Source organism: Hetaerina americana, unplaced genomic scaffold (assembly GCF_022747635.1).
Source record: "Hetaerina americana unplaced genomic scaffold, ioHetAmer1.1.p SCAF_4, whole genome shotgun sequence".
Lineage (NCBI taxonomy): Eukaryota > Metazoa > Arthropoda > Insecta > Odonata > Calopterygidae > Hetaerina > Hetaerina americana.
The window spans coordinates 86988451-87012150 of NW_027286985.1; the positions used below are offsets into that span (position 1 = coordinate 86988451).

Sequence of the window (23700 nt, forward strand, 5' to 3'; positions counted from 1 at the left end):
TCCAGCCATATACTTAACGATACCCAAGTCATTCCGTGATATCGTAATATTTTGAACAAAAAACCATTTTCATTGTGACACGTTACAGACCTCTCATTGGTCGGAAATCAAATTGACGTATCTCAATGTCTGCTCGGTAGGCGCCTCTGAGGGCGTCACGTCAACACTTCGCGGAGTATATTTTCGTGATATTAGTGGCTTAAAAAAGTGATAACACGACTCCTGAAGTGTGGCATGATTGATTTTTATTTCCCATTTGTCGTCCTATAATATTTAGAGCCTTTCTATTTGCCGCTTAACAGTTGTAATAATATTTCTTAATCAGCGTGGTCACAAGGCTGTTTGTTGATTTTGCTTTGAAGATAGTTTGTCATCTTACTTTCTTCAGATTTACATATGGTGTTATGTACATGATCTGCAAGTTGTCTGCTACATCACTGATTCTCCAGTTTTGATTGTCCAGTTTGTGTAGTCCCAGTTATTAATTACGAAGGTGAAAAATGGAGAAAGTATGCAGAGTTGAGTTTCTAAAAATCAGACTGTTGTTTCTAAGAAATTACTTATTTCGTGTTGAGTCCACGTCCCGGTGCATCTGGTGGGAGTGGTTCTAAAGCGCAACCTGAATAAATGTGTCATGGTCATCTAATTCCCCTTGGTGCATCGAGTTGAAGGCCGGCCCAATTTAGCGTTCACCGAGTTTCTATAAATACTTGCACTCATTAGCATCTGTTATTTCGTGCCTGGATAGTGAACTTGTGTTTTATAAACTATAAATCGAATATTTTAAGCACCTGCCGGATTAATGAAAATATGGTATCCGAGAAATATGGACTGCAGTCTGTTGGAATGTCATGTGGTCATTCTTAATTTACAATTACATGAAGCGAAACTGACATGTTCGATTGTTAGCCGAAGGATTTCCTGTGAATGCTAAGAAATTTAGAGTTGAATCCTACTTTTCCTTTAAACTCGGAGGGCAAAATATGGCATCGGTGAAATTGAGTGCGCAAGATAGAAAAGAGTTGGACAAATTCACGAAATTTCTCGCCTTGAAGGCGGTGCAAATAATTATTCAGTCTCGCCTGGGGGAAAAAGTTAAAACGAAATGCAAGCCTTATTCTTCTGGGACTGATTGGGTAAGTTAAGCGGAGGTCTGCATCTTTCTTAATTTTGTTGTTGCAATATAGAACTGTGCCTATTGTGATGAATGGCTGCATCAATGATAAAATTTTTCATGCTACCGGTTTGTAAGTTTGAACTGCTCTCACTTATTTGATTTCTGATTCCTGTTATCGCTTTGCCAATATTGATTCTACTAGCATATGATTACAAGTTATAACATATTGGTGCAAACTAAGTTACCACCAATTTGAAAAATCTTAAAATTCTAAGTTTGCCTCTAATTCGCAGGTCATATTGATGCAATTAAACTTTTTACCGTAGTAACATCATGGTTGATTGGGTTTTCTGTTCCGTATATTTCAGTTTAATCTTGCCATACGTGATCTCCCAGAAGTAGCTAGCGAAGCAAAAAAGGTTTTACATGGAGCTGGTGGCATTGGATGGGATATTCCAAGTGGCGGTCCTGTTCATTCCGTATTAACTAATCAACGGAAGTCACCTCTGTGCGTTGAAATATCTCTTCGCACCGCTGAGGGAGAATCTCTTGCACTGGAAGCATGGAGACTGGGATTCATGGAAGGAGGTAGCAATACGATGTCAGGCCTGCCTGGAAGTGCACCTGCTTCATCTTCTGCCACCATGCCTGGCGGAGTAGCTCCCAGTTCTGCTGGTGTTGACAATGGGGTAAGTTAATAAATAGAATTTCCATTTGATGTCATCACTGCATTTTCAAGTAATTATAATTCTCTTCCGATTATAATTTTTTACACTTCTAATAATGTCATTGTGAATTTTAGTAATAGGAGCGTTACCTGGCATACATAGCATTTATCAGTTAATATCGGGACGCATCAAAACATTTATATTCATAAAGTTCTATAACAAATAGCAAACGTGATGAAAATAAAACTTCGAGGAATTACTTGACATTTGGGTAGTGGATGCTCTGCCATGTTGTTGCTAATGTTCAAGGAATAACCTTTTCAGGTTACATGTTCAGTATAGTAGTTTGCTGTAGTAATTAATACTGGTTTCCCATCCTGTAGTGGCAGATGTGTCATTGTATTATGGACCCCTGTGGGAAGAATTTCAAATGTTATAAAACAGCCTCAAAAATCTACTTTATAAGATATAGCACCATGAATGAATTCATAATACACTTTGAAAACTCACTACAGTTTAGTACCAATGAAGTGCCTCCTTGATTTCAAGAAGCTAAAAAATGAAGTCTCCATGGCATGGGAATAGAAGAAAAATGAGCTAAGGATATTTTATTTTCCTATAGGGAAATAAAAAGGAAAAAAGTACTGACAGCTCAGGGATAATCAAACAGAGGTTACAAGAAATAAAGTGGTTATCCTAACTTAAACAAAAAGCTGTAAGCCAAAGATATTTGTTAACAAGAAATCATGGTTATTAGGTAAAAATGGGGTGTAACAGAAGTGAGAAAAAAAGGACAAAATCTAGCGTTAGAGGAGGACGAAAAAGGACCAAAATGTTAAAAGAAATCACCTCAGCAGCTAGAGAATTCTGAGAAAATGGATGGATACCCTGCGTGAAGAAGTGTAGCAAAACTTCTTCCAAATAAAAATTGAAGCTGCCTAAAATCATAAAGCATCACTTCAGCCATCACAGAGCAAACTCATTTGCAAATTTTAATTAAAGATGAGCCTAATGATAATGGATGGAAATTTGGAGAGTTTTAACGAAAGGGTAGAAATGCATGCTACATTACTGGAAGAAAAGGATACTGTTGTTGATGATATGTGAGGAGGATACATCCTTGAGAGTTAATTTATTGATATAGTTTATATCAATATATGATTGATAGGACTTTGAGATAAACAGGCACCAGAGATCAATAATATACTTGAGGGGCTAATAAAAAAATGAGGGAGTTATATTCTACAGCTATGCAACCTAATGTATGATGTGTATAAAACAGTGGAACAGCTGATGAAGTAGATTGTAACTGTCCCTTGCCAAAAAAATCGCAATTGAATGTGAAAAGCTTTTCTTGAACCCTGTACATCTGAGATTTGTTAATGATAATCTATCTAAGAATGAAGAAGAAAGAGGGACATTGCAGAGTGAAGAACCATTTTGGATTAAGGCATGGAAGAAAAGCAAGAGAAGGTATAGGTATATGAGTATAGGTATAAGAGAAGGTATACAGGATAGAAATATATGCTGACCTTTAATGCATTCATGTGTCTGGAGAAAGATGTTGGCAATGTGGTTTTGGGATATGATGCTAAGTATCATAGAAGAAATGGAGTAAACAGCAATGGCTGAAGATTGATGCATGTTTGGTATAATAATAATACTAATTAGTTTGTTGTTCTGGGACTCAAGTCTTTGGGAACTCAAGGCCTCAAGCTGAATACACTGCTATAAATTAAAAGTACAAAATACCTCCATTGCACATGTAAGGAGTAATCAGTCAATAACATGGAGGCAACAGGAAATATATTTATAGTTGCAGGTAATCAATTACATTATTTCAAATTGTCCTTCCAAAAATGCCTATCGTTTCATTGTAAAAGATGAAGTGAATGTACTATTACACATTTCTGACTGATGTTGGTTTTTGATCCACTTAAGTCATCCTTGATGGGAAAAGTGGGCATATTAGGGTGACCATTTTTGGAAATTATAATTTTACCGCATTTATTATTCATGGCATTACTGGAGAGACTGTTTTAATCTTCTTGAAGATTCTAGGGTGAATTAAAAATTGCTCTATCTTTTGTGCCTCACTTAATTTAAATATTACTAACAAGGATTGTACATGTGTCTGGCCAACTTCTGCAATGCCAGTGACAATATTCTTGTGAACATTGATTTAAAGGAGTTCAATTAGATAATATGACATGGAAGGCATTTAAAGTACTACATTGGGCAATGAGAAAATTAAAAGGGAGTAGCAAAGCCACGAAAGAAAAAGCATATAAGGTACTGGTTAGCTCTATCCTAGAATACTTGTCCATAGTATAGGATCAATATGAGGAGGCCTGCATTAATCCAATCTTAACATAGAAATACTGATGACACACTAAAATTGTAAAAGTACATCCAGTAATCACAGAATTTGGCTTGACAAAAACAAAACCAAAGGAATTTGGAAACTTTAAAAGACCAAAGCACAACCCATGAGTGTTAATTCTGATTTTCAGCTCTTGGATTCCTGTTGTGATATTATCGCAGATAATTTGTGAATGGCTACTGCTTAGGATGATTTCTATCTAACACAGAAACATCCTTTGCTTGTGGCTCATTTTAGTTAAGCATGCTTAAACATTAAGCTCTTATGATTCTGATTTCTCTATCCCTGCCCTGATTAAAATTAATTAACTTAATCTGAAATTGAATCAATAAGTTCACTTCTTCTTGGATATATTCCAATTAATATTATAAAAAAGTCCTTGCATATGGTGAAGCCTGTTTTATTTTTGATCGATGAATATCTGTAGGGCTTGGAAAGATCCCTGCTCCTGGTAAATGGGCCCATCATTCTTCTTCATTAGGGTAAAGGCAACTAGATACATATGAGTGCATGTTGACTTATTTCCGTAGTATATCAATTGATAAAAAAATAAAATTGTTTACACCCTCGCCTAATATCATATTTTAAGTTTCGCAATGTATTATGTAGTTCTCAGGATGGTTTTAAGAAATTCACATAAACCTCCTGAGTTACTTACCATATTAACAATTAAATTTTGGCAGATCTAAACAAATTAGCATCCTTGGCTTTATTGTTGAAGTTCTCTTAAACTCATTAGCTATTATTGCTGAAATTTGATGGTTTTGGTATGAGAGGCACATCATATGAGTGGATCAAGTCTTATGTCAGCAAAAGGCACCAATCACTACATTATGCTCAGTAAAGATGGAACCAAATTTGTCTCACCTGTTAAAGAAGTCATCATGGGTGCACCCCAAGGTATTCCATTTGGTCCATTCTTTTTCTGTTTATCACAACCTCCCAAGTATATTAAATCCTATGCATGGAGTACTGCCAGTTGTTTTTGCTGATGATACAATGTCTTAGTATTGGGATCTTCATTTGGCAACCAAATTATAAGATGAACAAGTGTGGCACGACTCCTAGAATAGTAGTGTAATCAGAACACTCTCCTCAATGTCGAGAAATCTTATTCTCCTAGTCTTATTAATATCTCAGTTCATGTCAATTGTAAATCTATTCCATAAAATACGAGTACTTGTGATGACTGGGTGTTGATTTTGACAGCCATGGATTTCGGGAAGGTCATATTCACAGCAAGCAGGGTTCTGTGTATTTTCTAATTAGACTCATTTGGCATTCAGTCAACAGTAATGTATATGGGTAGTATATTATGGTGAGCCCTACACCCATATCAATTTTAGCATCCTCTTCTTGCACCCCCCGCTCATTGGCAAAGTAGTATTCAAAAGTCAAAAGAGGTGTTGCAGCTTATGTGTAATGCATTCATAATTGCATAACGGTCATCACTTTTTAAGATTGAAAATATATTTACTACAGACCCCCTGACCACTTAAACCACCCTGCACTAAAACCTAATTTTTAAAAGCATTTTATGGCTTAAATCTTAATGGAGATTGGATGTAATCAGAGGTGATAAGAAGAAAAGATGTAGTCACCAAATAGCTTTGCAAGCTATTACAGTATTAACTATTGTCTCCACTTTGTTATCGTTGTAATTATTCATTGCTTTCTTTATTTTTATTGCAGTTGTCTGGAGGTATCCAAGGTTCTCCGCCCCCACCACAGAGATTGAGCCACTCAGTGTATAACCGGATGGGACTGCTTCTCCGTTCTCTTCTCTCTGTTACCAGAGTCACCCCTGCATACCGTTTATCCCGTCGTCAGGGTCCTGATTCTTATGTCATCTGCTACCGCATATTTATTGGTGAACCTCAGATTCATCTTTTAGGTACGTAAAATCATTGCGGAAATAATAGAAATGTTTAACTGATAAAACATTCTTTGTAAGATTTTGTACAATTCTGTCACCTCCTCCTGCTCAGTTGTTGCATAGATGTATGTTCAAAGGTGAAATTTTTAAATTAAATTTGAGGCCTGTTGTAGTTATTATAATACAAATGGGCCGAAAGCTCAGTTAATGCCAAGTAAATGTAGTCATTAAGAATAGTAATTGCTAGTGGAGTCTCCTAGCATCCTAAAAATACCTCTGGATATCTTAATAAATTGGGGAAGAGAAAGTTTTACTAATATGAACTATTACAATGCTGCTTCCTGAGTGATGTGAAATATTAGAAACTTCTCTTCGTCACTGTCTTCATGTGTCTGTTTTTTTATATCATGCATTTTAGATTGTTTGTACTTTTTTCGTTAGTTTGAATTAAGACTACACTCTGTCAAATAATATTTCCTCAAGTTGTAAAGGGTTTTTTACACCACTGCAAAAGTTGAAAAGGAGGGGAATATTGAGATTGGCATGGTGATTAGGGGAAAAGGTAATCCCTTGCCAGTGACCAGACACAGTCAAAATATTAGGACATTCATATGTATTTACATAGGTAGTATTTCCCAAATAGGTTTTCAAGGTAATTAATCCTATTGCCCGGGACCGTATTTGGGAACTTAAAAATACACCCACAGTCCTACTGGTTAGCCTAAAGTGGTTTATGGAAAAGTTTTTCCCTCGCCAGGGACTTGCTCTGGGGTACCTAAACCACTTAATGTTAACTAAGAAGAGGACATAGAGGTTTGTGAAGAAATTAATCCAGATGCCAGGGCCCCACCTCGGGAATAATAACGCACACTTAAGTATTACATCAAAGCAATACTAACACTCTGTGATTTTAAGTAAACAAATCACTGGATTGTCTAATGGCGTCGTCCAAACCTACTGTACTGTTTGCCCAAAACACATAAAGAAAATTGTTCGACAAGGTCAATTGTATCCAAATTTTAAATTAGAGAATTCAGAAACGAGCCGTTTGGATAGGAGATAAGTGAGGGAAACCATTCCAGTTACAATTGGTCTCTTGGAACAATTTTTTTAATGTATTTTGGGCAAACACTATGGTGGGTTTTGACAGTGCCATCAAACAATCCAGTACTTTGTTTACTTCATATCCCCAAGTGTTGGCATTGCTTTGCTTTAATACCTAAGTGAGTGAGTGTGTGTGTGTATTATTCCCCTGAAGTGGGTCCCTAGCATCTGAATTATTTTCTTCGCAAACCTCTTCGATCTATATCTAGTTAACATGTAGCCTAAAGTTAAGGTTGTTAAGGTAGCCTAAAGCCAGACCCTGGCAAGGGAAAAACTTCCCCGTAAACCCTGTATTTGTAAATCCCAAATATGGTTATGCATGCAGCTCAGTTTTTAAATGGCATAATAATGATGTATGTTGTGCGCCTGTAATAATTTGACACTCTTTCAAATAGTTTGTATAGATTATTCCTCTGAAACAGCTGGAAAACTGTCTTTGAACATATCACTTAATTTTATTTATGGTGAATTATGAGCAATTCAGTTCTCATTTTGCAGATAGCTGTCCAAATAAAATATTTTGGCCCATTCACTTGAAATGCCTATGGTATCTCATGCACTATCACTCCTCAATTATCCATCACTTTATTTTATTTTGCTTACATTAAAGTGATCTTCGCATGCATAATAAATGTCCTTGGGGCTCTTTTCCGTGATGCTCATCTTAACAGTTAGCCTCCATCCAAGTTTCTTTCATTATGGGTTCATCAAAACATTGGAAAAACTTTACTTGGAACTTTATCATTTCATGTAGTCTCATACATTCTAATATAAATGGTAGATGAACTGGGATACACTTATCCTTCAGAGCAAACAAGATTGGTAAGCATGTGTGCACATTTTTATTAGGTGGGGATCTGTGCTGATGGAGTGATATTTTTGAGTGATCAAAATGATAGAAATTTATTAAGCTCAATTTTAGCCACATTTTGAAAATGTCAGGAGAAACAGTATCGGTTTGTCTAGGAAATAAATTAAAGGTAAAAGTATGTGCATAGAGTCTTAACTATTTGCCTTATTAGTCTGATATGGCAATGAGCAAAAACATTGGATAAGCATTTCTTCCATCGTCCTTTTCTACTTAAACACCTTGACCACAAAGTTTGGAAATTCCAAAAAAAAATTATTTCCAATCCAAGATAAATAGATTGAGACACCCTTGGACTAAAATGTATTTTATTAAATGCCACAGCCCCCAAAAATGTAGGATAGTCCTGCTAATGTGAAAGTACTGAAATTTGTTGCAATGCCAAATACATTTGCTAAAATATTCGAAAAAGTCATGTATATGCAAATAGCATCTTATCTCGAAAAAAACTTCCTACTTTCAAATTCTCAGCATGGATTTAGATCTGAAAGGTCTACCACAACTGCCATATGTCAGGCAATCGACAGCTTACTTAATTCATTAGATGCTAAACGCAAAACTCTTGGAATGTTTTTTGACTTGTCAAAGGCTTTTGATAATGTAAACCACAATAGACTACTAATTAAACTCCATAGAATAGGAATTAGAGGAAGTCCTTTAAACTGGATGAAGTCCTATATTCATAATCGCACTCAGAAAGTAGTGTTATCAGTTGATGGGTCAAAATATTCATCTGAAGCATACCAAGTTAACAAAGGTGTTCCACAAGGCTCAACCCTTGGGCCACTCCTCTTTCTGATTTACATCAATGACCTACCTAACTGCTTACCAAATAATGATGGAATAATACCAGTGTTGTACGTTACGACACTAATGTAATAATATCAACACAAACATATCCCAGCCTTGTGGAAAAATCTAAGTCTGTCACACTTGCTATAAACAAGTGGTGTACAGACAACCTTCTAGACTTAAATGTAAATAAAAGTAAAATAGTATACTTTACATGCAATAAGAACGTGTCAGATGATCTGCTGGTAAAAATCAATGACCTATCAATTGAGCGTGTGACAGAATGCAAATTTCTAGGTATTTCTCTATGTGCAAATATTTCTTAGGATACTCATGTAAAAGCCCTTCAACACAAGCTCAGTTCAACTTGCTACTTATTAAGACACCTGTATGAAACTACAAGTAAAACTGTACTACTCAATTTGTACTATGGGGAAATTTATTCAAATATAACCTACAGTATAATATTATGGGGATCAGCTGCTATTTCTCAAATCATCCTTAAAATGCAAAAGAAAGCTATTAGAATCATCACCAGGAAACCTCACAATGCTCCATCAAGGCCTATTTTCCGTGAATTAAATTTGCTACCACTCCCATGCATCTACATTATGTTTTTAATTCTATATATAAAAAATATCATCGGCAACTATTCTCTTAACTCTGCCTATCATCATCATTACACCAGAGGCAGGAATGACTTCCACTATGGGAATATAAGAGCTAAAGCATTGAAATTAGGACCCAATGAAATGGGCATCAGATTATATAACAAACTACCCAAAAGTATCAAGGATACACAGGGAACTGCTGCATTCAGGCATAAATTAAAAAGATATCTACAGCGCAATATGTTTTACTCGGTTGATGAATATCTCAACAATATTCCCAACCAGTAAGTGCATACTAGTTTCTAGCAATGGTCATGGTCTGATTCATGTTTGTGATCAATGATTTTTCTGAATTTGATATTGTATGTGCATGTTACAGCCGATGTTCATGGGTTTGTACCAAACACTTATGTAACTATGAGCATCTATTCTTTTATGTATCTTAACTGAGCCTGTGTCTTTGCTCCTCATTTGACGTGCCTTATATCATGTACATACTCCACCCACCTGGTATTTTTTTATTGTGATCTCTGGGCAAATAAAAAGTAATAATAATAATAATGCCTGGGATAGTTTATGGTGAATGACCCTGTCTTAAAGGTGATACACTGACCTGTAACAGTTGATGGGTCATTTTTTGTGAATGTAAACATTTTGTAGTGTTTGTCCCATTTCTGTATTGGTTACTAAGTTCCAATTTCATTGCAGGTGATGGATTCAACGAGTTCCGAATTGGGCAGTTAAGCACTCCCCTTGGTGTGCTTAATTTATCGGTGGCATATCGTACAAAAATGACCATTTCTCCTCAGCATACAGGAGTTGGCGTAGGAGTGACAGGCAAGGGAGAGTCTGCATCACCATCAATAATGGTCAAGAGTGACCATTTTCGGCCTGACATGAGTCCACCTCACAGGTAGGTTTTCTTATATTTCTTGCAACTAATGCTCAAAACCCTCTATAATTGAATTAGGTTGTTTTATGAGGCCTGAAAGCATAGCCATACCCAAAATAGTTGCTGTAGGCATGCTCTTGTCATGCATGATCAAGCTTTTGATTTGACAAAAAATGAAGTCGGCCCAAGTGTCAGCCTAACCCATTTCCAAATATTGCGGGAGATGAGGGTGCGAAGGGGTATATATCATAGTTTATATTCACTATCATTCTCAAGTTCTTGCCCACAGCTTGATAGATGCCCTTGTTATTGAACAGTTAGTAGATGAACTAATTTATGTACGTTGGAACTTATTCTTGGGTGAATTTTTCAATATAATTTTGTTGTTAGCCCATTTTTGAAGAGGTCCAGAATTCTGAACATGTTAACTAGAAAAATATAGAAACTAGGGTTAACCATCCATAGCGAGTTGCTTACTGTTCTAACTTATCACTGTTCATTCTGTATCATGTTGGTAGTCATATATGACGAAATATTTAATTTACACTCATAACAGCTGATTTATTACTCTCACGTGAATAGGAGAACAACTTACAACTCCTGTGAACATTTTATTTGTATGCCTAAAATAAAATTTCTTGGAAAAATACAATAATTATTTAGTAAAGAGAAATTTTATTACTTTCACACTCTTCAAAGTATTAAATAAAATAATTCTTGGTTTTGCAATGTCCAAAAAATATCACCAAATGTAATTCACTCTGCTGTGTCCATTTGGCATTCACAGAAACTTCTCAAAAGCAACAGAAATTCTCACAAGTCCTGTGTTTGTTTTCAAAATGATAAATTAATCAAAACTGTAACATTTAAAATGTTATAATGGTTGGTTGGGCTGCCGCTGCTTTCTATACTTTGCATGTGGATTTTGACCTATTTCTCGGAGAGGTTCACTCCTTCTGTCAAAATTTACCTTTCATTGTCACACATTTCTCCCTGGTTGATGTTCCAGTACTTATCTTGCTTCTAATTACACGATATACTTGTACTCTCTATATTTTGATAACATTTATACCACATTTTTGAGATGGCTATCGCCATAAATGAATGTAGATGTGACTTCATGAGTAATTAAATAGGACATTTGTATATTTTTGGTTATTCCTTTATAACTATATCCAGAACAATTTTGACAACTCTATACTAAAATGAAAAATCATTTGAAAACATTTGGATCTCTTCATACAAGAAAGCATATTTTAACATATGTTTTTTATTAGTTTCACCGCTGGGTTGTTTACTTAGGTTCAGATAAATTTTAATTTTGACCCCTCATTGAATGTACAAAATAGGTAATCTAGATATGCTAATTATTTACATTGGTCTGGACTGGGATCTGAAGGAATTGAAAAACCAGAAAGGAAAACATGCAGCCAATGAATGTCCTGAAAAGAGTCCACAAACAATTTTCCAAATTAAATACCAAAGATTCAAGTGAATTCCTCTCTTTACTTCAAAGAATGCCAGACATTTTGTTACTGTTTGTAGTGCTTAGCACCCCATTCTAAATTGTTTAAGGGTTTAGATATCACCTGGAAATTGGATTGGAGTGCTCCAGTCTGTGCCATTTAGTTTACAATGAGCATGAAAAGATCTTGCCAACTTGTAAATGGGTCTGTGAGGAATATGAAGGTTCTTTCAATCATGATGTCAATGGACCATGAATCGTTAACTTATGGAATCATACCATGTCTACATCCATTTAGCAGAACATTAAGCACTTTTAACAATTTTAAATATTCTTTTTTATTGCTTCACCAAAGAGGTACAGAATTCTTATTATCATGAAGTTTTAAACTTTGTGATATGTAAAGATCTCTTACAAAGAGGAGATAATTATGTAACTTGGGAGTTTAGGGCAAGATGCTCATGGAGGTTATTATAAACAAGGTGATGGAGGGGCAGCATTGAAGAGCTAAATATGGCAGGCAAACTGTGAATCACCCACACAAACCCACGGCATAGCCAGCCATGAGCCCTGATCTTATAGAAAAGCTGGTGTGGTCCGGGCAGCACAGGCAAAAATTCTAGGAAGTTGGCATTTGAGAAGAGCAGGTTCGTTAGCTAACAGATGCATGCTGGTGTGTGTGTGTGATGTGAGAGTTGCTGAATTTCAATGCTTGAGTTTTTATTTTTATTGGGTGCACTTAGTACGCCAATGCGACATCTTAATTTCATCATCGTGACTTCTTAATTGGCTGCCTTACCTTAAAGAAAAGATGGTACAATGTTAAGGACCTAAAACTTAAATCAGAGAAAGGCCATTGCAACTGAAATTTGTTAAGGAAAGAATTTCAAATTTATTGAATCATACAATAGATTAGTCACTTGTGATTTGTTCCTTAAATTTTATGTTAAGTATTTTTATCTCTTGTTAAACTGAAGGTTAACATAAGCCTCTAGATAAGACCAAAACCCAAGTTTTATGAACAAGTTCTGTTGAAAACTTTACTGGTAAACTGCTCAATAACTGACAGGTGGTGTTTCTACGCTTAAAATGTTCATAAATACTAAAGAGAAATCTTATTTGTTTATGAAATTGGATTTGTGAGTTATTTCCTGGGTAATGTTCACATTAACTAGCATTTGTATTTAATGAGACATTTTAAAAATGGACCTTAAGCTGTGAAAAACCACATAGAAATATCTTAAATGGCACCTCTCTTACCTCTTTGCCATAGCAGTGCATGCCTTCCTCCAATTTATTTATCTAAGTACATTATATCCTCTTTGTTAATGCATCAACTGCAACTGTTCAAAGTTTGCTGTAAATTGAATTTGTTGACTAGGCTTCGTTTACCTCATTATCATGACTTTGATTTTCACATCTTGGAGTATCATGGGGGAGAATGTGTTTACAGATGTGTTTTTTTATATTTACAAATCCAAATTTAAGTTTCCTCTTAATTTTTTTTGTGTATTTACCTGTCCTCTCAGTTATTTGTGGCTAATCGGTAACCAGATGAACTGTACATTTGGGATTCCATTTTCTAATTGCTAATCCTAGTTAATGTACAATAACAGTTATTTTAGGATTGTTGAAAGCAAGAATTTTTGGTGAAACAGTTCATATCAAAATTGAAAATATTAACATTCTGTTACCTTCAATAAGAACCAATGTTAATGCTATTCCAAAACTCAATCATTTTTATCAAATTGTGTATTGATACTATTTTCTACTTTCTTTGTAATTATTTGTGTACTATAATCTTTACAAAATTTTCAATATAATAATATAAAAATATCCATTTTAAATCAAAACACCATTGATAGTTACAGTAATCATGTCATACATTTTTGATGGCCTAGGTAGATTAATTGGATGAACAGCTTCTTTCTGTGTAAAATATCTATGCTGATTATATTTTTTAAATGTTATTTGGTAAGCATTTTCCACATGTAGACTCAGTGCTAGTCCATATTGAATGAGTATGTAATTTTCACAGGCTTTATGTTACAGGACAACGTATTTTGCTGAACAAATTGAGTAGCTTCAGGCATGATGTGGTGGAAGTCGAACATAATGAATAGCTGATTGAAGCATATTCCACTTGATAAAATTTTTTTATTTTACGCTTCAATCAGTTATTCAGTATTTCACTGACTTGCATAAAACTTGCATTTCACTGACTTGCATAAAACTTGCATTTCACTGACTTGCAGTATAAAACAAAGTCTGTGGGAAATTATAAACTCATTGAATGTGGACATCAAACAATTCCATGAAGTGAAGCCTGAAAGTGTAAAGCATATTATTATAGGTTGGACTCCTCCAACTTTCCAGGAATACAGATTTGTGATGTGGTAGAACTGTGCAATATAATGATGTAGTGACTCCATATTTATATTTTTTCATATAGACTGGGCCATTATGATAATAATTTAATACTTGTTGAACATTTTTGAGTCTGAATGTAATTCAATTCTGTACTTTCAATTGGACAGTGTAAATGATGATGTAAATGTGATGATAAGGACAATCCTGCTGATGTGATGATGTGTACAATATTGTGTATTTGACCATATATCCCTGGATCATTACCTTTTTGTATTTAAAGATGTATTTTAAAATGGTCACAATGTTTTGCTGTGTTTCCATTTTTTTAGGAGCTTGGTTAGATTATAGGGTGTGTAGGTACCAGAGGTCAGTTTAAGCAACTTTTTTTTTATTTCATGCCAAAAGATGGTTTTAAAATTAATGTAAAAATATTATATCATTAACAACTCGTGTATAGTATAATCAAGTAATCCTCGATATGTTTGTCAGAAGGGTATGGATATACCTGCATGCTGCGCTTCTGTTAACAGGAAAGTATAAAGTTTCATTTGTAGTTTTTTATACTTAACCAATTCAGTTTTTACAAACATGTAAATCCACAGAATATCCGTCTTCATGACTTACATATTGCTGTAATTTGACCAGTTTTGTGATTACATTGTATGCGGTTGCATTGATATTTTACAAATGTTCTATAGGGAAGGTTCATAAGGGGAAGTATAATATATGCCATTCTGGTTTTTGATACAGACATAATTGCACAATCTTTGTTTTTCAATCATTCATTATCATTATTGTTGATACGAGATCTGTTCAAATTATATCGCAAATTTTGAATGTTTGTGGGTTACGTATATTTGATTTTTGACTTTTTTGTGGCATTATGTATGGTACTTATGTCTCTCCCTAATGCCAAAAAGTTCGGCCATTTTGAATTTTCAGTTAATTGTCGACAGCTGTTTTCTTGGACGTGTTATAGCTTGTCTTCGATTTTTGCCTGTTCCAAAAAATGGATCAAAGAATCTGTACCAAATTTTGAGTGAAAAATGAAATTAAATGCACAGACGCATTCCAAATGTTGACTGCGGCATATGGACAAGCTACCTAGGACCGAATCAACGTTTATCGGTGATACAAAATGTTCTCAGAGGGCCAAGAAGATGTGAACGACGAAGAGCGTGCTGGACTCCTGAGCACATCAACGACAGATGAAAACATTGATGAAGTGAAGAAAATAGTATTGGCCAATCGTCGAATCACCATTAGAGAAATTGCTGAGGACCTAAACATATCGATTTGCTTGTGCCATTTCAATTTTTACCAATGATTTGGGCATGACACGGGACACCACAAAATTTGTCAACATTCCTAATGAGGTCTCTGAGGACTCTGTCCACGATGACCCAAATTTGCTCCAGAGGATCATAACTGGTGATGAATCATGGGTTTATGGTTATGACTTGGAAATTAAAGCTCAATCATCCGAATGGAAGCTGCTGCCCGAGCGAAGACCAGAAAGTTTACTCAATTACAGGGGTGTGGTGCATCATGAGTTCTTGTCACAGGGTAGAACAGTAAATAAGGAATATTACCTGCAAGTTATGCGCAGTTTGCACGAAGCAATCCGCCACAAATGCCCAGATTTGTGGAAGAACAAAAATTGGCTTTTGCACCATGACAACACCCCTGCTCACACATCGTTACTTATGTGTGAATATTTGGCCAAAAACAACACAAAAATGATACCGTAGCCATCGTATTCCCCAGATCTGGCTCCCAGTGGCTTTTTCTTGTTCCCAAAACTGAAGAGGCCTATGAAAGGACGACGCTGTTCTACGATTGACGAGATAAAGACTGCATCAAAGGAGGAGCTGAACAAGATCACAGAAAACAATTTTTTGAAGTCCTTCAAGGGTTGGAAAAAACATTGGCACAGGTGTATAATATTTAATGGGGATTACTTTGAAGGGGACTAAATAGATATTAATGAGCAAATAAATAATTTTGGAAAAAATACAAAAGTTGTGACACTTTTTGAACAGACCTTGTAATGTGAACCAACTGCAATCTACTGTATCCAAATTTCTCCCTCTCTTTATGCATTACCCACTCTTATATCCTGGAGAAATACGAACTGAACTTAGATGTAATATATTGATTCTTATCTCCTTTGGTTGGAATTCAATGAAACTTCCTTTATCCCAGATAGACGTGGACTTTGGATTGAGTGTGTGTGTGATTTAATCTGTTTAATGTAATTGCTGATAAGCTTAGCATAAAGGCTTAATTTTCAAGTTCATTGCCAGTTCTTGATTAGATAATTTTTATCTAAACGAATATGTTTTCAATTTTTTATTATTTACATCATTGATTTGTGTGATCTGGTTTTATTTTTGCTCGTGTTTGTTATGTTTCCTAAATAGCTTCCAAATTTTTTCCAGATCACCAGTTTCTCACAAAATGCACGACAAAGTAATTTCTGCTGGATTACAAAATGGAAATGTGACACCTAAGTTTGTGAATGGATATACCAATGGAATGACCACGAAGTGTCGGTAATTAGTATTTCTTACTAGTAAAATTATCTATTACCTTGGCTTCGATTATTGTAATAGGATATTGAGGAAATGATTTTCAGTGTTGGCATTAAGTGGTTGGATAATGTTCATTACAGCGCACGTTAAAAGATGTGGATGAGTCAAAATCTAGTTCTGGTCCTAGCCTCAGAATTAGTGAAATTAGGAACTGAAAAAAAACTGAACTTTGGCGATATATCTCTTCCTCTATACCATGTCTACTGTGTTAAAACTGTCTATAAATTCAATTTTTTGGACTAGCATCTCCCAACCTTAAACTATAATAAAAACATACACTTCCTTCTGTGCTGGCTTTCAAATAGGTGGAATCTACTAATTATTCTCGCGTATTTTACCAAATGAAAAAAATACCCAACTTTTTTATTTATCAGACATGGTATATCCTTTTTACTCTATTAATTTCATTGCTCTTTGCTCTTGTAACATGAAGATTAGTTTTTCCTCTTTAAATTCTAAATTTCTAAGGGGTTTAAATAAACAGAATGTTCTGACAAATTATTGTACTGACAAAGTCACAGAATAATCATAGTCATACACATTTCACTGCAGTTCATGAGGTTAAAGCCATCATTTAAACTCATAGATGTTTCTTTAAACACTCGTGCATTTAAATGGAGTGGATATTGATGTGTATAACTTTTGAAAAAGATTGATTTTTTTTACAGGGATACATTTGGTGTGGAAAACAAATCTCCCAAAGGAAGTGATAAGATTAAGATGGGTGCATTTGCTGACGTTATTAATAAGCCAAATTCCATTCCAACTCTTGGCAATGAGGTTGGCCCAGAGCCATTCAGTAGTCTCCTTAGTCGACCTGTGCCAACAGTAAACCAGCAAAATGGCACTGGAGGTGGCAAGAAGTATGCAGAAGAATGTGGAAGAGATAAGAATGGGATGCCTCCAGAGATTCAGGAGGTAGAGGAGGATAAGTGTTGTGAGACTTTCGAAAAGAAAACAGAGGAAGGAGAAGGTGGGTTAGGGTCAAGAAGATCAAGTATATCTGGTGCATCAGGAGTTGAAGACTTCATTCTTGTGGATTTGGTGAGTATAAAAGCCTTCCATGGGGGATTCCATTTTAACATGTATCAAATATCTTATGTTTACTCATACATGCAAGTGCTCATTGGCTTTAATAGGAGGAAATACCTTTCTTATTTATGGTAAATGCTCCATTATATATCATGCTATGCAATACAATGCAACAATTTCTCCAATGTATCTATTCAGTCCTTCATCTCTCCCTTCCAGAGTTCCTTAAAGCATTGGAGCAGTCACATAGGCGATAAGCTCTTCAGAGCTGAATGACCCATACAATAGTCCTCTCTCCCATCATGCCATCCTTAAGGCCCATCACCCGGACCCTCTCCCATCATTCCTCAATACTCACTCATTTCTCTCTTTTATGATGAATGCAATATTAAAGAAACTAGTAAAACATAAATGTGAAGGATTGAGAAATTGAGGACTTTCAATGAGGAAGACTGAGAGACAATTGCACTGGACAAATTAAGAAGGTCGTAAAACTGGGAAGCTATTTGGGGGGTTTGGGAATGAATACTGAAACATTGAATAGAAAAGAAAGCTGCAGTAAACCAGTCTTAGGATTGAAATGCTGATAATGATAAAAATCAAATGAACTAGATTACTACATTGTTTATAATGAAATTGCAACCTTTTAGTTTCCTCTTTTGTTACATTTAATAAATTGGATGATTTTTAACAGCTTTCTGAGGGAGAGCTAAATGGTTATTGAAGTGCGCACAAATAAAATTGGATATTATTGATAACAGAGAACCCAAAAATTTGTCTCAGGAAACACAACTGGCGATGAGTTAAGCGTTGAGATGTTGTAATATGTTATTAGTGAAATTAAATAATCTCATTCTAGTGTTTGTGGCATATGTTTTTCAACATATGATACATTTATTGGAATTAGTTAGTTTGAAAATGAGGACCGACGTATGTATACAATCTGTATAAATGGATGGCTGGCCATATTCATCTAGCTGTTAACAGGGAAAGTTACTTTCTGTAATAACTACCCAGACTTGAATGAAATTTCTATGCTCCAACATTTTTGGTTTCAAAACTTATCATTTCATTGTTTATAACTATGGCTGTTCCCAATTTGAAATTTGTCCCCGAAATCTAATATGTCCACAGCTAAGAAAATTTAAGGCACTAAATTCGAGGGGGATTCCACAATGTTCAGCTTTTCCAACTTCAATTAAACCAGGACACTCAAATGTTGAAGTATATTTTAATAAAAGCATTGATGTGGTTTAAATGTATGTGTATTTATGAGATGTATTTCACCATCCCAAAGATAACAAACCAATTCTGCAAAATGTCATTTCAAATCAAATAATGAGATAATATCAAAATGCAAAATTTCTGTTGAAATTAAGTTTTACATGGTCCAATGCAGATATGACATCCATGAATATAGTGGGTGGTTGTCAAAGTCATATATAGTATTAGTGATTAGTCATGTATAGTCTTAGCATAATTTTTAGAGTCATTAAGGCTAATTGTGAATAGGGTTATTTTTTACAGGATATTGAATAGAAAACACAGCATTTATGCAGAAAGATTTCACAATCCAAGTTTTGACTGGAGAAAGTTATCTTCATGGGAACTACCTGAAGTAAAAATCTGGGTTGTGAAATAAATCTGTTTGAAAATATCCTATATATTTATTCTTTTTGATAAATCATTTCTCCTAAGTGATAGATGATAGCAACAACCAGCTAGAATGGTAGTCCAGGGGTAGAGCATTGAACAATCGACTGCAGGGCCTGGGTTTGTTTCCTAGGCATGCCTGTGGGCACCCTCAGCTTCACCCAAGCTGTGTGATCTTTTGGATACTAGAATTTCCTGAGAAACCATAGGTGTTACAAAGAAAGAAACTGGCCCCGTTACCTTGATTAGTGAATTGCACATGCCATCAGTCTTAGCATTGGGTGAGCTCTACCCTCATCTATGAATCCAAAATTTGGGTTGATTGCTGTGGTTATAGTTTTTTTATGGGTATGCTGCTGGTGAAAAAATGCATAGCATAAATGAAGTATTTTGGGATTTTTTTTAGTGGAATTAAAATTAACTTAACTCATTGTATTAATGAGCGTAATGGATGGTTGTAAATCACAGGTTGCTAATTTATTCCCATACCTGCTTACTGAAGTGTATATTTTATATTTTTATGGTAAATATGTCATTATTCATGATAAATGGCATTACTTGCATCAATCATAAAAACAAGCCATTTTTTAAAAACCACAAGATATAGTAGTAAGGTTAAGCTGGATTCAATTATTTCCATTTGCATAATGAAAGTTTTAGTTTTCTTGTCTCTATAATTTTTCTAAGCTGACCAAATGTTCAATTTATTTTCAGACAACACCTTTTGCTGGACCGAATGCTAGTAGTGATCTTGGTTCCTTTTATAGAGAATGTCAAACTGCCCCACCATTGGAAACATTTAAGGAGCAGCCTTCGTTAGCAGATCAGGTAAAGGAAATAGTAATAATGGGATCTGTTTGGGAAATTTCCCAGAAATTCATTGCTAGGTTGGATATTTTCCCTTATTTATTAAATTACAAGTTGATTAATTGGGTAACAACATTCGAGCACGTGAGAAATCTGTGAATTCTAAGTCTCTCTCTACAGTTTAAACATGTATTGTTGCATAAAATGTCGCTGAATCCATTTTAATCCTGTTTTAGGAGACTCCAAGAAAATTGCTTAAATATCTTTGAATGTAATTTGAGAAATTTCTTGTTTATTTGGGATAGTGAAAACGTACTGTCAGTATATAGTTGAACGCCAAACAAGTGGCATTTTCTAGCCCATAAAATCACACTGAAGCCAAGTAAAAATAAATGGCTCCTCTTCTGTTCTGATACTTTAAATAATCAAATGAGCTTCTCAGTGAAGGAATTACTAAATTTTCCATTTTGTTTGTTGATTTTTTCCTTTTTGAACATTTTCATTAATATTTTATATGGAGCTTGATCAGTTCCGATGCTGGTTAATTCTTTATTCCAACAGTAAGATTAATTGAGTATGTATTGAACTATCAAACAGTTGTAATATTAAAAGCTAGGTCACCTTCAAAAGAAAAATCCCTGTATTAGAAGTATACATACTGATTGTGAGAATTTTCATACTATCAAATAACTTCATTTGCATATCTCTGATTTTCCCTGGATTTAAAATCAATGGCTAGTATTTCACATTTTCATGATGCTTATGTCATCTGAAGGCAATTAAATGTACAAACAGCGGTTGGCTATATTTTTTAGATGCATAATTTTTTTTAGATATATATGCACAAACATTTTTTGGAGAGAAACCCTTTATTTAAATTTTTTTCTACTTAAATAAACTTAAATGAATTAGTTTTTTTGCAATAAGTTGTGATTATTTTGTTATAAATTAGGGCAAGGCACTATTTACCAAAGCAATGCAGGTTTTTATCAGCTTTTTCCAGGGCAACCTTGTGTGTTTCGTTAATCCATTATTGCAATGGTCAAAATTCATGCATTATAGTTTGAATTGCCACCTCATGAACCCTATTTTCCAGATTAGCCCCTTGGAATTACTTTCTGTTCGCAAACTTGAAAAAATGGCTTGGTGGTCAAAGATTTTCCAACTGTGAAGAAGTGATGTCAGCAGTTAATGGCTGTTTTGAGGAGCTAGATAGTTCATATCATAAAAAGGGTATCGAACTTTTTGAATACTGCTGGGAAAAGTGTATGGAGGTGAAAGTAGATTATGTTGAAAAATAAATACATTTTTTTTCCAACATTTTCGTGTTTTCTTTGGTGGGTCGGGTACTTCTGGGACTGCCATTGTAGTTAGGGAAAGTAAATAAATTTGGTTTCAGTAAATATGACAGCCTGGGTATAATTCAGGTTTTTATACATTTTCAGGCCCTTGTGGGGAAAGATAGGAAATTGAGCTGTCACAGCTAGAGAATAACCGAAAATGCTATTTCTTAATTTTATAAGGATGATTTTTGTAATAGTTATGCTATATTTTACTAATCAAATATACTTCAGATTTTGGTTAGTTGTTAATTAAACATTTTGAAAATAATAGACTAATGTACTCCTTATTGTGTTACATTGACAATAAGAGTTCTTAGTGTGAGTGGTTTTGAGTTATTGAACTCCTGATATTGTAAAGGTTTGCTGCATCAATCTATTTTCCAATAAGATCTCATGTTAATCACTGAAAGGCCTCATCAAATTAGTTATCAATGGCAGGGTTTCCTTAAATCTCCTTCGTAAAATTTTAATTTTGCATGCAGTTTAAGTATCCTCATTTACAGATAATATTAAATGCATCATCAAGTTCAAATGAAATGGTATCAGTAAAATGGTTCATTTTCTTAATAATATATTTTATACCTTACAGGTTAAAGATCTACCAAAGCAGTTGGAAGCATATGAAGCAAGTCAGTCAGAATTCGACCAGTTGGTAGCATCACTTCTGGAGTCTCCTTCTGAAACAAATTAATTTGTTTCTTTTCAAATGAGTGCTTTGCAATTATTTATAAATATCATTGAACCTGAAACTTGTGTGTCCTTGGAACATTGTTACTGATAGTTCAGTGAGCAAGTGTAACTTATTCAGTACAACTTTTGTTTGTGAATATTGCCTTAAGGTAAGCATCAAAACTGTTAATGAGGTTGAGCTTTTCAGCATAAAGGTGGTATCGTGATGTGTTAAAAGAAGGATGTGATTCTACCACATATCATCACCTGTGCTAAAAGAGCATGACTGATAATTGCAAGACTGAATTTTTATGGCGGTGCTAAAATAAGACTGATTATTTTAAACATTTGCTTTTGTCTTCCTTCCTGCATAATCATGTGTAAATATTATGAATTATTTGGTAGACATTATGGTAATAATTAGATGTAAGGAACAAACTCAAAACCCAGAAACTACCAATGTAAAATACTCTATGTGAATATGTGAACTTGAAATGAATTTTCTTTTTCTATGAGAGTAGTAAGAACATGGTTCTTGCTTTTATTTTGTTTATAAATCTGAATTTTAATTTAATTTTTGCAGCCATTTAGTTTCAGGTTGTTATTCTTTATTGTTTGTTAGCATGATCTGCATGTTATTGTGATTTATAATGTGTATGTGTGCGTGTGTGTGTGATGAAAACTTCTATTTTAAAAATGCCATTCTTTGGAAAATATGAAATTCACTCAAAAATTTCTTCAATTACACACTGCAAGCCTAATAAATGATTAGCTCTATTAATTTATTCTTCAAATTGTAATTCAGTGATTTTTCCATAGCCAATGCGTGTGTAACAATTCAGTGTTTAATAAAATAACTCAATTTTCCAAGTCTTAGCCTGAACAAACACCGATACTTAGCCACTTTGAAAGAGTATCTCTTCATCTTTCATTGGTGTAATACTTCATGCTACACCCTAAGAATATTTTTTCATTTTTCTGGTGAGATCAAAAGAGCTATGTATTTATGTTGTGTTTTATCTCCAAAATTTCTCTGTGGTTTATCAAAGAAATATAGATTATGAAGTAGTAGACTGGTTGAGCCTCCCCATAACTTCTGTTATCAAATTATACTTCAACACTTGATCATTGGTTTACAAAAATAACATAGTTAATTTCAATTAATGTAAGGTTGGCTGTATTGCAAATTTGAATTGCTAAAGTGAACTGGTGTGTAGCAAATATATAATGCATATGTTTGTTTTGGAATATGATGGTGGTATGCCAGTAATATATATGCTCACTAGTGCTAAACCACCCACATTTGTCATTACATTAATCATCTGCCTTGAAAAGGTATGCAGCAGGAACATTTTGAATGATATTATATACTTACTTCTAATATTTTATGATTTTTATTTTCAGACCTTAAAACCCCATGGGTTACTGACAAAAAATATTTATACCTCATAAACAC

The 23700-nt window shown here is 34.5% G+C and overlaps 1 protein-coding gene across 1 annotated transcript; it reads left to right on the forward strand.

Moving 5' to 3' along the window:
- Positions 1–147: 147 nt before the first annotated feature.
- Atg13 (Autophagy-related 13) lies at positions 148–23627 on the forward strand. Its single transcript, XM_071590131.1, has 8 exons — positions 148–1136; positions 1486–1806; positions 5861–6062; positions 10128–10332; positions 16588–16701; positions 17409–17784; positions 20140–20253; positions 22165–23627. The coding sequence occupies exons 1-8, from the start codon at positions 984–986 to the stop codon at positions 22264–22266; spliced, it is 1587 nt and encodes a 528-aa protein (XP_071446232.1). The 5' UTR covers positions 148–983; the 3' UTR covers positions 22267–23627.
- Positions 23628–23700: the final 73 nt, after the last annotated feature.

Excerpts from the sequence above, each read along its gene's own strand:
- Atg13 (XM_071590131.1), top strand. The coding sequence starts at position 984 with ATGGCATCGGTGAAATTGAGTGCGCAAGATAGAAAAGAGTTGGACAAA. Across the intron at positions 6,063-10,127 it reads ACCTCAGATTCATCTTTTAG|GTGATGGATTCAACGAGTTC; the intron begins GTACGTAAAATC and ends ATTTCATTGCAG. Across the intron at positions 16,702-17,408 it reads GGAATGACCACGAAGTGTCG|GGATACATTTGGTGTGGAAA; the intron begins GTAATTAGTATT and ends TTTTTTTTACAG.